This window comes from Podarcis tiliguerta (assembly GCF_965153285.1).
Source record: "Podarcis tiliguerta genome assembly, chromosome: 14".
Taxonomy (NCBI): Eukaryota; Metazoa; Chordata; class Lepidosauria; order Squamata; family Lacertidae; genus Podarcis; species Podarcis tiliguerta.
In genome coordinates this window covers 14,724,845-14,737,644 of record NC_139547.1, presented here as the reverse complement: position 1 = coordinate 14,737,644, position 12,800 = coordinate 14,724,845, and the positions used below count along the sequence as shown (strand labels likewise).

The 12,800-nt window shown below is 43.3% G+C and overlaps 1 protein-coding gene across 4 annotated transcripts in view; it reads left to right on the top strand.

The window, feature by feature from the left end:
- FAM227B (family with sequence similarity 227 member B) overlaps nt 1-12,800 on the top strand; it is a 106,910-nt gene that overhangs the window by 88,726 nt on the left and 5,384 nt on the right. For 3 of the 4 annotated variants that reach the window (XM_083412085.1, XM_083412086.1, XM_083412087.1), the window contains exons 11-13: nt 1,749-1,781; nt 4,153-4,217; nt 4,925-5,086. In XM_083412085.1, coding sequence (XP_083268211.1) covers nt 1,749-1,781; nt 4,153-4,217; nt 4,925-5,086 — 260 coding nt within the window. The remainder of the gene's footprint in view (nt 1-1,748; nt 1,782-4,152; nt 4,218-4,924; nt 5,087-12,800) is intronic. The other variant, XR_014504573.1, reaches the window with a different exon arrangement.

Below are 12,800 nucleotides of genomic sequence, written 5' to 3'. Positions count from 1 at the left end.
TGTTTATGTGTTGACTCAAGAGCTCAAGTTAATGCATTTTAGAAATACTCCTTTGGAGGAGGAAAAATGGGGATTTGGGGTCAGTTTTAAACTGACTGCACAGAAACCCATTCCTTCACTTCCTTTACATCAACTGGTGTGGGAGGAAGTCCATGATGCTTAGCACTGAAAATTGCTGGGCTGCTTTAATGCTGGGAAGGAGAAACAGTCCTGGATAATGTCAAGTTTAGGGCAGGCAGGCGTGCCTTCCTGAAAACAACCTGGCGGGCAAAATGGGGGTGCCTGGTGAACTAAGCCTAGCCTGTGGGCCAGAGGTTCTCCATCCCAAGCTACAACAGTAATAGGTCATTTGTTGGCTATTATTTCAAAGATACCTCGATCCTCATAGGGACTATATATGCACGAGTGAAGCTTTGGTGCTTATTCCCTAATTGAATGGGAAACTGTGAATGGCAGGTGGGTTCTGCACACATAGTCCAGCTGCACATACATAACCCTTTCAAGAAATCAGCAGTAGCACCAATGAACTGGTTAGGATGCAGCCTAGGATGGGCTGGATTTGTGCTTGCTGCATCTTAAGAGAGTTCTGTATCTACAACCTCAACTGCTGCGCAAAACACACAACTGGATCAAGGCCGGTATTATTTTTTATTGTTCAGCAGCTATTCAAATACAGAGCTCTTCATGGTACAAAAGTTCAATATGGACAGCCCTTTTATGGACAAAATGAACAATGTCTCTTTAAAAGCGATTGTGTTTCTCTAGTCAAAATTATGTATCTGCCAAGATTATTAATGAAGTAGAAAGTGCAACAGAGGTAAATACGGCCTTGGAAAACAGCTGGGGGCGAAAATGTGAGTGGTATCCATTCTCAGCACTCTAGACTGAGAGAGGGAAACTTGCTGAAAAGAAGCTGGAATTTATTATAAAAGGGTTTTTCAAAAGACTGTTGAGCTATTGTAATGACTGTTTCTTCCAGTGATCATAACTTGCTGCGGGCAAAGCAGTTCATCTTCAAACACCCATCACAAATGAATGCAAGTTTAAATTGTGTTAGTACAAAGAGCTGGTCCACTTGCATGTGCATAGAGTGAACTATGTAAAATCAACATGCACAAGAGACCTGGTCATTTTCAATTGCATGTACAGCAATATGAGAAACCTATGTACATGCCAAGGATACTGTAGTTGGGTTGAAACCTTCTGTTGCACAAGCATCTCTTTAAAACATGCCATTTGTTTTCTGTAAAACAGTAACCCTCTCAAAAAATAGTACACATAATGGAAAATCTTGACGAGGAAGCTTGGGTTGTCTAGGGCTGTCAGTGTTGATCTTTGGCAATTCCACATCAACATTTAATCCACTGCAGGAGTGTTTCTATGGTCCAGTTCAGATGTACCAGTTTAATAAACCATGACATGAACAAGTGTTTTACCTATGCCTTCCTTTATTCCCTCCTCCCTTCTCTCTCTCACACTTTCATAATGCAAAATGTCTGGGGTTTGTTAAACCATAGTTTCCTGTTACATCCAAACCAGGAAACTGTGATTTACAAGTGACTGATTTAACAAATCCCAGAAGTATTTTAATTACTCTTAATTTATCATAACAGGGAAGTATCTCCTCTGTGCTTCCTTAACGTTATCTTTTCAACTTTTGCAGCCATCTTATCTTGAATATAGTTACCACATATGCACTAAGGACAAGTATCTCTATACAAAACTGAAACCTATTTTCTGTGTTTTAGGGAGCCGGAGTCCGATTGCAGATCAGCCTCAAGGTAAAATCTAAAAGTGGGCATGAAACTGACTGTGATGATATACGAAGTAGAGGGGAGGGGGCGCCATCTATAAGAAATCATATTGTGCGTTTGGGTGCTATATTCTTACTGCCCGTTATTCACTTATAGCTCGTTCATTGTAAGATGACAAATGGCGATTAAGTACAGCGGCATATTAGTGTTACCAAGAAGATTCAGCTGGAGCTCTGCACATGCCCTGGAATCATGTGTTTATTTTTTGCCTTTGTTGTGAGCAATGAGTGCACCATTGTTGCAAAGTATCAGAGAACTGCAGTAGATCAAGATAAATATCCTCCCATCAGGTGACATCTCAGCAATTTCTGCCAAAGAGCCTCTGCATACTAGGTGCAACCCCATTAAACTCCCCACTGTAACAGCAATAAAATGCTTAATTAGTCCCCAGAACCTTTTGCAACTGGCATTCAGAAGTATAGCACCCATAACAATGGAAGTAGAATGTAGGCATCACGGGTGATAGCTTGGGCCTGATTTAGGTTTGATGAGGCCCTAAGCTACTGAAGGTAATTGGGGCCCTTTATATGTGATATTTTAGGGAGCAGGCTAGCAGGCAGGTCCCATTACTTACATCATAGGAGCCTACACAACACAAAACACTGTTGCTGCATGTAGGTTTTATTTTATTTGTTTTTTATCTTATATTATGGAAATGTAGATCCAGTTTTTTCCCTTTAAATATTTTGGGGCCCCCAAGAGAGTGGGGCCCTAAGCTATAGCTTGTTTAGTTTACTGTCCAATTTGGTGGCTATCACTACAATTGTTGGGAGCAAATTCTACAGCCGAACTACGAGCTACATGAAGAAGTTATTTCTTTTCACTGGCTGATGAGAGTTGTAGTTCAAGGGCACCACTTTGGAGAGGCTGGTCTAGATAATGGCACTGAAGAAGATCCTACATGTAAAAATGAGAATTTTAAGAAGTGAAAATCCAGAGCCTCCTTGTTTGTAAGATGTTCTTATTCCACATGCAAGGCTATGTCAGACAAACAGAATTTAAAAGATGAGGCATTAAAAAAATTAGAAAACAATAATACAGTCGTACCTTGGATCCCAAACACTGCAAACCCGGAAGTGAGTGTTCTGGTTTGCGAATATTCTTTGGAACCCAAACTTCCGACTGGGCTTCCGCAGCTTCCGATTGGCTTCAGGATCTTCCTGCAGCCAATCAGAAGCACGCTTTTGTTACCAAACGTTTTGGAAGTCAAACAGACTTCCAGAACAGATTCTGATCGACTTGCAAGGTACGACTGTGATGAAGGCTGTGAAAACACTGCTTTTTGGAAACCTTGAATGGCATGCCACAGCAGATAACTTGACCTTGCAAGAACATCTTGCCTCTTCATGAAATCTCTTTTGTCACTTACACCTTCTGATATCTGAGATGGCATTTGATGGGCTATTAAGTCTGTTTCCCACTGAGCAGTATTTATAAAGGATCTTTTCCCAAGCTTGATGTTATGATGGTCAGTGCCATTTTTCTAGAAAAAGAGGTCCCAGAGCTCACCATGAACCTCTCCCTTGTTCTTTTAGAACGGCAATGGTGCCCACTTGTGAACTGCTGGAGCTGAGCTCTGGTGAGCTCCAGCTTGGGGTGGGGGGGACTCTGGTAATGATAGTTAAAATGACTACAGCTTGAGCAATGTGGAAAACTGCCAAATCAAATTTTGGCCCAACTAAAAGGTAAAAAGCTAAAGGACCCCTGGACGGTTAAGTCCAGTCAAAGATGATTATGGGATTGTGATGCTCATCTCGCTTTTCAGGCCGAGGGGGCCGGCCTTTGTCCACAGACAGCTTTCCGAGTCATGTAGCCACCATGACTAAGCCGCTACTGGTGCAACATAACACCGTGACAGAAACCAGAGCACACAGAAATGCCCTTTACCTTCCTGCTGCAGTGGTACCTATTTATCTACTTGCACTGGTGTGCTTTCGAACTGCCAGGTTCGCAGAAGCTGGGACAGAGCAACGGGAGCTCACCCCGTCACAGGGATTCGAACCACCAACCTTCTGATCAGCAAGCCCAAGAGGCTCAGTGGTTTAGACCACAGCACCACCCACTTCCCAAGTAGCCTAACTAGCCCAGTATTGTCCACACTGACTTGCAGAGCTCTTGCCAATCAATTGCTATCTAATCATTTTCAGCTGAACTTATCAGGGATGTACACCAGAATCCCGACTCCCCTTGGAAATTAGCCAAACACTTAGTAGTAATGCGTAATGATCCTTGGGGAGTCAATGTTGACGTGTCCTCCTCAGCTTTGTCTGCAGCTCCACCTGCTTCTGGCTCATTGTGGGTGCAGGGATTTCGTGACTTGTGTTTGTCTTTTGTGCAGTGCACTTTCAGCTCGAAAAAGAAGAACCGAAGGAAGTAGAGGTAACACCAAAGAAAAAGGCAGAGGTAGGCAACTGATCCTTGTATCTGCCTTATGCATTATAAAATAAAGGTTGCTTTGTTGAGCTGGAAAGGGTTATTTGGTTTGGTGGTTTGGAGAAGGCTGAGCCGTTAAGCAGTTTATATCCCATTAATTCCCAAAACATTTTCTTCTGAAATTTTTCTGAAGTCACTGAGTAGTATACTTGTATCACTGGCATCCAGAAGAACATTGTTGCACAAAACACCACATAACCAGGCATGGCCAAACTTGAACCTCCAGCTGTTTTGGGACTACAATTCCCATCATCCCTAGCTAACAGGACCAGTGGTCAGGAGTGATGGGAATTGTAGTCCCAAAACAGCTGGAGGGCCCAGTTTGGCCTGGTAACATTGTTGCAGGATTGATTGCATAGTGCAATACTGTTGCACTATGAGTTTCCATAATAATGGCTGTGGCCCTGGATTCCTCTGTCATGCAATATTAAAACTCACTTATCCACTTGCTCCAGCAGGCAAGGAACATTGGATACAACGCATTGTCCACAGGCTTTATGCAGCAACCAGAGAAGGGAGCAGAACTTTTTACCTGAAAATTTATTAGAGGTTATTAGGAAAAATGTACTGGGTGTCCATTATTTTCACCATTTTATTACCATGTACTGTCATTCATTTACAGTGCACTGTGATTTATGTTAAGGTGCATTGTAAGATTCTTTTTCCCTTTGTTACAGTCACATTATATTGGAGATGGCCCAGACTTCCAACGTTCACTGTTCAACCTTGGTGGTCAAAGTCCTCTGGTCGTATATTACCTTAAGATGCATGGAATATCTAACACCTTAGCAAACATGCGGGCTTACAGGATTAATCACATTGAAATCTGCAAAGTACCATATCCTTTTTAAAAATAAAAATGTAACTTCAGCTGTATTTATAAAATTGGGATTAATTCGGTTCTTTAAAGGATATTAGGTGGGTGCAGTGCTGACAATGGAAGAATTTTAAGTTTGCACTTCTGAAGATTTGGTTTTCCTTTTCACCAAGGCAAACTAGGAGTTTGGGATCAGTTGCTGCAACTTCTTTTTCCCATTTGCACCAGACAATATCTGAACTGGGCTGCTAAATCACATCTCAGGATCCAAGTGTCTCTCATCTATCATCTACTGATTTAGAACTGTGTTCCAGAGAACCCTGGGATTCTTATCAGGAAGTTTCTCAATTAGTAATGGCAGACTAGTTACCCGAAAGGCATGTTGCTCACCACAAATGATCTGCAATGTGCGGGGGGGGGGGGGGGCTGCAATACACAAATAGTTTTATGGCAGATCTTGGTGTTCCTGAGCAGATGGATCAGTCTGGAATGAGTTTCCTGAAGGCAAAAGGTTTAAAAAACTGTTGCTGCAAACCCTCTGGCAGCATTCTGGTCCTGAGTTTACCCACTGGCTTATGGTGGAATACATTCCAGTTGTCCAAAACGATGTGTTCCTATACTACATCTGGATTAGACACCGGGATCTTAAGAATGTGCTATTTAGGAACCTGAACTTCAACATGAATTGTAATACTTGAAAATTCCCTGCTATAACCAACCTTTAAGAGAGTTTACACACTGGGTTTTGGCTATAATACTAGTACCGGGTTGAAGGCTGTATCCCTTTCATTTCATATGATTTTAAGGTGCAGTGCCTAGTCATTGTGCCGGCTTCCTTTGGTTAAACTAGGAAGGGTTTTTGGAGATGAGGGTCATTTTAATTAATTTTTGTTCAGTCATACACACAATCATTTCCAACAAGTCTGGGTTTTGGCAGAGTTAACCATTCCCAATAAAGATTAATGCCTGAATTCCCTCAAGCATTTTTTTAAATGATAATTCTTATCGCTCCGCTCTCCTGTGTACCAAAACGTTTCCACAGGAGCAACCTTTCCACTCAGAGGAAATGTTACAGGATTTGGGGCTTCTTAGTTTAGAGAAAAGGCAAGTGAGAGTCAACATGGTAGAAGTGTATAAAATAGGCATAGTTTGGAGAAAGTGGATGAGAAATGGTTTTCTCCGTCTCTTATAATGCTAGAACTCGGGTACATCATACGTTAACAGATCGATATGCTTTATTATGAGTTCTGTAGAATGACTGATTCAGAGACTGATCTGTGATCAGAATGCTACTTTGTTATAGTAATTGTAGGTTGAACACCACCCAACTCATTTCAGAATCTGCTTAGAATTTTCAACTTGTTTTTATTATTGCTTGTTAGCCGCCCTGAACCCGGCCTTGGCTGGGGAGGGTGGGGTATAAATAAAAATTATTATTATTATTAGAATGCAAGCCTTTTTTGAGTGTATGTTTTCAGATATCTTCTCCCAGCTTGCATTGTTGGTGCCAACTTTTCAGTTTTGCTTTCATCTTTGTTAGTTACAGTAGCTTCCATTTTCCAGTGAGTTTTCAGCCAGCCTTCAGAATTTCATGCTGGACACTCATCAGAGCTCAGAGCTGGGCAAAAAGCCCTTTACAGGTCTGGAGGGAAAGAAGAGTGTCGTTCACAGGTTTGCCCCTGAGAGACAGAGAAGAAAGTTTCCATCTTTTCTTTATCTGCTCCTCTGAGTGTTACTGCTTTCTGGAGATTTAGGTACAGTGGTGCCCCGCAAGACGAATGCCTCGCAAGACGGAAAACCCGCTAGACGAAAGGGTTTTCCGTTTTGGAGGTGCTTCGCAGGACGAATTTGCTATGGGCTTGCTTTGCAAGACGAAAATGTCTTGCGATTCCTGGGGGGTTTTTTTCGCTCCCTACCCCCTTTTTCTAAGGCACTAAGCTCCTTATAGTCTTTTAGCAGCTAATCTGCTAATCCCTTAAGCCTTTAATAGCTGCTAATAGCCGCTAAACCGCTAATAGCGCTAATCCACTAATCCGCTAATGGGCTTGCTTCGCAAGAAGAAAAAACCGCTAGACGAAGAGACTCATGGAACGGATTCTTTTCGTCTTGCGAGGCACCACTGTACTAGTCCTTCTGCCTTCTACGTCTAAAACTATTGTTACTGGCTTCCAAACACTTTCCAGTGTGTCTGTATCATTCCTGGATTTTCAGAACTGGACAGCTGAGGTCGCATATTTCACTATGCTTCAAATCTTCAAGTTACATGTATTTGATCTGCCAGTAACCATCACCCTGTGTCAGCATCTTCATCAGAATCCAACTTCTAATTGCTACTGGCTTTTAAAAACAAATCCAGCTGAAAAGATATAAATCAACTCTTTTGGAAAGTTTTTGTTGGAGTATCTAAAGGAAAGGCTTTGTAAACATAATCTTCTGTTCTGATTCTGACACTGTTGGTTTTCTTACAAGGAATTACCTGAGAAGAAAAACTCTCTGAGTTCAGGACTTTTCAAAAATGAGTTTAATCGTAGTGTGTCTTTTCTTGGTTTTAACATAAGCCTACCACGATCAGATTCCTCTTGGATAATAGTACATAGCTGTATCAAATCTGTTTTGTGGCTCTTCTCTGCAGCCCTAGATTTATCTTAAGGAAATTTGGTAAATCCTTTCTTGGCGCCCTTATTTATTTTACATACTATTTCCTGGTGTATTTATTTCCCTTGGCTGCTACCTCAGCACTGGGAACTGTGTGTGTTTGCATTTGTGATATTTCCTAGATTCTGGTAGGTAGCCGTGTTGGTCTGACACAGTCAAAATATATAAAATAAAAATTAAAAAATTGTCCAGTAGCACCTTATAGAGACCAACTAAGTTTGTTCTGGGTATAAGCTTTTGTGTGCATGCACACGTCTTCAGATATTTCTTAGTTATTGTGTAGGCCTTCATATGTCCAGTTCTTCCTTCTAATAGTTGGCTCAGATGGTAGGTGACAACAGGACTGTAACCAAAATGAGGCCTATGAAAAACAAGATGGAGGCATTAGCATGCTTTGGAGGCACCTAAAACTTGCAGAGGTATTTTAAAAAAATAAATTTAAGGGCAGGGTGTTGTTGCACACCCCAATAACTATCCCAGTGAAGACTGCCTGTTTAGTAATTATGTAATTTTTCAAAAGAAAAATAGGAAATGGGGGAAGGGGGTCAAATGGTCAGCTGGAAGGGGCATGGCTGGCTGGCTGAAACACTGAATAGGGGCATACCTGCTAGTACATGATGGTTTATTGCAACGTGGTGTGAGAGATCTGACTTGTGTTACAGAGCTTCCCGTTAAAACTAAGGTTCCACATGCCTCCAGGCTTTAAATTCAGATTCCCAACTGATTTCACAGAGGAGACCAATGACATAGGAGATGACCCAGATGATCTCTCTCACTCTTTCACCCTGGCGCATTGATCCGCATCCAAGAGCAGTGTTAGAAACTGAGATATGAAAGCTAGGAACTAAATGGCACCTTAAGCCTAGGCTATAGGTGCAACAATGGAATGTCTAGGCATGTATATATATATATATATATATGCTTTCGTAGATTTTCACGGGTACAGGAATGCAGGTTTTGGTGTCCTCGGGTGTCTTCCCGTGTAAAAGTTGGGGTGTCTAGGCGACGTTTCGACGAGGTCTCACTCGTCATCTTCAGGCTGGTGCTTTCGGCTTCTTGTTACTGGAACAGAGCAGGATCTCAGTGTTTGAGTTCCTATAAATACTGTTGAGGAGGTGTGGTGTATAGCCTCCAATGTTCTGGGCAGAGAGGAGGTTCCCAGGCTAGTGTGCCTTTTCTTCTTTTGTTCCTTAATTACTTGAGGGATATCTTGAGTGATTTCTTGAGTGATTTCCTGAATCCCACTTAGGTGGGTCATTAGGTGTGGATTAGTTGCTAAAGCCTTCGTGTCTTGAACTCTTGAACTTTGTGAAGAGTTTTTCTGAGAAGATGGCTGTACTGCACTTGGCTGTGCTCTGGCTTGGCTTCGTGTATAGGGGCGAGCTGTGGTTTTGTGGCCTGTGCCAGCCAGATCTGTGTAGGGATTGCAGGGGGGTGCAGCATCCGGAGGTGCCACCCTGGTTTGGCTACTGGATGGTGTCTGTAATTTATCTGTGGAGAGGGTCTGGGTTTGGGTCTGGTGTGGTTGATTGGTGATGGCGTTCTGTGTGCCTCTGGATCTGGTGTCAGATTTTGTGGGGAGGGCTAATTTCCAGATGTCTGGCAAGCGGGATGTGTCGTCACGCTTGTTCATGTTGTGAGGGTGTTTCTCTATCTCGATGGCTTCCATGATTATTCTCTTGTGGTGATGTTCCATGTTAAAGAGCAATTTGGAATCTGCAAAATTAATTTCGTGTCCTGTTTCTTTCATGTGTTGGAAAAGAGAGGAAGTTTTTTCTTCTTTTTTGACGGCATTCTTGTGTTCTGCGATCCGTGCATTTATTCGTCTGTTTGTTTGTCCAATGTACGTGGCTGGGCAGACTTTGCAGGGTATTTCATAGACCCCTTGGTTTTCCAACTGAATTTTATCCTTGGGGTTTCTGAGGATATTGGCTATTTTTTGGTTGGTGCAAAAGGCTGTTTTGATATTGTGTTTATGGAGGATTTTGCTAATTTTATCTGTAGTGCCCTTGATATAAGGAAGGAGGGCTATGCCATTGTTTTCTTCTGTGTCTTGGTTTTTGGGGGGTGTTTCTTTTTGGATTAGCTTCGTAACCCTGTTTTGCTGGTATCCATTGGCAATTAACACATTTGAGACAACTGAGTTACAGAATCTCTCAAATGTGATATATATATATCACAAGAACACAAAGCTGAAAATGAATGAATTGCAGCTAAAATATTATGTTCATTTTTCATGTGGTCTAGTCCTTCCCCTGCCCACCCTCCTAATATTCTTAAGAGGGTCTCTTCTCCAATCTTCAGAGAGGAGCTGGAAATGGGGAGGCAGAAAAAGGACCTCCTTTCCTTCCGCTCTGAAATCTTAGGCACAGTGCTGCGCCCAGAGCTCAGAAATTGCTGGCGCTAATGGAACTCCCTGTCGCAAAATGCGCCTAGAACAATGGAAGTTTTGAACACTGTACACAAGTCCCCTTCTCCCCCACTGGCTGCCTTCACACAGATAGAGCGGACCTGTAGCTATTGGGGGGTGGGTAGCTAGGATTTTTGTCCCAGGCGAAGCCTCCAGAGGGATGCCATTGAGGCTCCCAGCCACAGTATGTGTGTAGGCAAATGCATTTGTGGGGGGGCCAAATGGGTCTTTGACCCAGGTGAAATAAAACCTAGTTTCGCCCCTGGTAGAGCAGACTGTGCATGCCCAAATAGTAGTGAGAAAGTACAGTGGTACCTCGGGTTACATACGCTTCAGGTTACATATGCTTCAAGTTACAGACTCCGCTAACCCAGAAATATTACCTCGGGTTAAGAACTTTGCTTCAGGATGAGAACAGAAATCATGCTCCGGCAGCGTAGCAGCAGCGGGAGGCCCCATTAGCTAAAGTGATGCTTCAGGTTAAGTACAGTTTCAGGTTAAGAACAGACCTCTGGAACGAATTAAGTTCTTAACCTGAGGTACCACTGTACAGTGGTATCTTGGTACTCAAACAGCTTGGCTCCCAAATGCCGCAAGCCCAGAAGTAAGTGTTCTGGTTTGTGAACGTTTTTCGGAAGCTGAACATCTGACGTGGCTTCCACAGCTTCCAAATGAGTACAGGAAGCTCCTGCAGCCAATTGGAAGCCGCCCCTTGGTTTTCGAACCTTTTCAGGAGTCGAACGGACTCCTGGAAAGGATTAGGTTCGAGAACCAAGGTACCACTGTACTGTGGGTTGAGCCCAGAGGAAAAGGTGAGCAGCAGTGGTGGGGAAGAGGAGGAAGAGGTGGATCTTTCTGAGAGCATCTTGCCCAATGGCCACCCCAAACCATGAAAGAAGCAACTGCAGACCTGCCTTCAGTTGTCCAGAGAAAGCTAAGGAGACTTAATGGAGAATGGCTCAGATCAGAAAGAGCTGTGGTGGGAGAGGAGAGGAAAGAATAAGCTATTGGACACAGAGGAAAGAAGGTTAACTGAATGGGTTGAAAAGAAAATTATTAAATTGTAAGAAAAATGTTTTTTCTATGGTTTACATACTGGCGCATCTCTCTCGGGTTAATAAAAAACGTAAAAGTGGTCCTTGGCGTGGTTTGCGTTATGCACCACTGGTATAAAGAAACGATAATATTTAGGTAGATTGAAGCAATTTTATGCAGGCGCTTGTAGTTTCCCCCCCGAGGCTTTGCTTAAAAATGCATCATAATGCTTTGTATATTATTCTTTGGGAAGACAAACAGACCGATCTCGCAGAAGTCTTTCTGCACAGGACCCGCGACATGAATGGGAGTTTTGAAAGAGCACTGTTGGAACATGCGCAGGTGCCTGTTCTGTTGGCTTGGACCTCGGTGCCTCAGCCACCCCCAGCCATGTTAATGGGAACTGCTGCCCCACAGTCAAGCATTTCATTGGGACTTTCCTAGGAGAATCTGTAGAATGGGGCATATTTCCTTTTCTTAAAAGGAAAACGTAAATCTGTAATGAAATACTACATTGCCATTCTTTTTGAAAATAACATTTAGTAGAAATTCTGTTCATGCATGTGCAAATTTCTTCTCTCGAGTTTCTGCGAGAGAAGAAATATTAAGCTCATATTCATGCCAATGTATTCATGCTACCAGCTCTGATTTATACCTGCGCACGTGGTATAAACGGCCTCGGTCCAGTATACCTGAAGGAGCGTTTCCACCTCCATCGTTCTGCCCAGGGACTGAGGTCCAGCGCTGAGGGCCTTCTGGCGGTTCCCTCGCTGTGAGAAGCCAAGTTACAGGGAACCAGGCAGTGGGCCTTCTTGGTAGTGGCACCCGCCTTGTGGAACGCCCTCTCACCAGATGTCAAAGAGAAAAATAACTACCAAACTTTAAGAAGACATCTGAAGGCAGCCCTGTTTAGGGAAGCTTTTAATGTTTAATAGGTTATTGTATTTTAGTGTTTTGTTGGAAGCCGCCCAGAGTGGCTGGGGAAACCCAGCCAGATGGGTGGGGTATAAATAAATTATTATTATTATTATTATTATTATTATTATTATTATTATTATTAACCAGCTCTGTGTTCCTGTGGAATCCAATAAAAGCAGGCCTCTTCCACACTTTATGGTTTTATACCATCATATGGGACGCGGGTGGCAATGTGGGTTAAACCACAGAGCCTAGGACTTGCCAATCAGAAGGTCAGCGGTTTGAATCCTCGCGATGGGGTGAGCTCCCATTGCTCGGTCCCTGCTCCTGCCAACCTAGCAGTTCGAAAGCACACCAGTGCAAGTAGGTAAATAGGTACTGCTCCGGTGGGAAGGTAAGTGGTGTTTCCGTGCGCTGCTCTGGTTTGCCAGAAGCGGCTTAGTCATGCTGGCCACATGACCTAGAAGCTGTACGCCGGCTCCCTCGGCCAATAAAGCGAGATGAGTGTCGCAACCCCAGAGTCGGCCACGACTGGACCTAATGGTCAGGGGTCCCTTTACCTTTACGGGATTATTAAGACAAAGCAGGGGAGGCTAGTCTGTTAGGCCAAAGGTGCCCTGCCCCAACAACCTCATCCAGCCCCCACCTGCCTGCCTTCTTACTTGCAACCAGCTCCTTAGTTTCTGCGCTGTCCTTGTAGAATTCTGCAGCGGAGAGC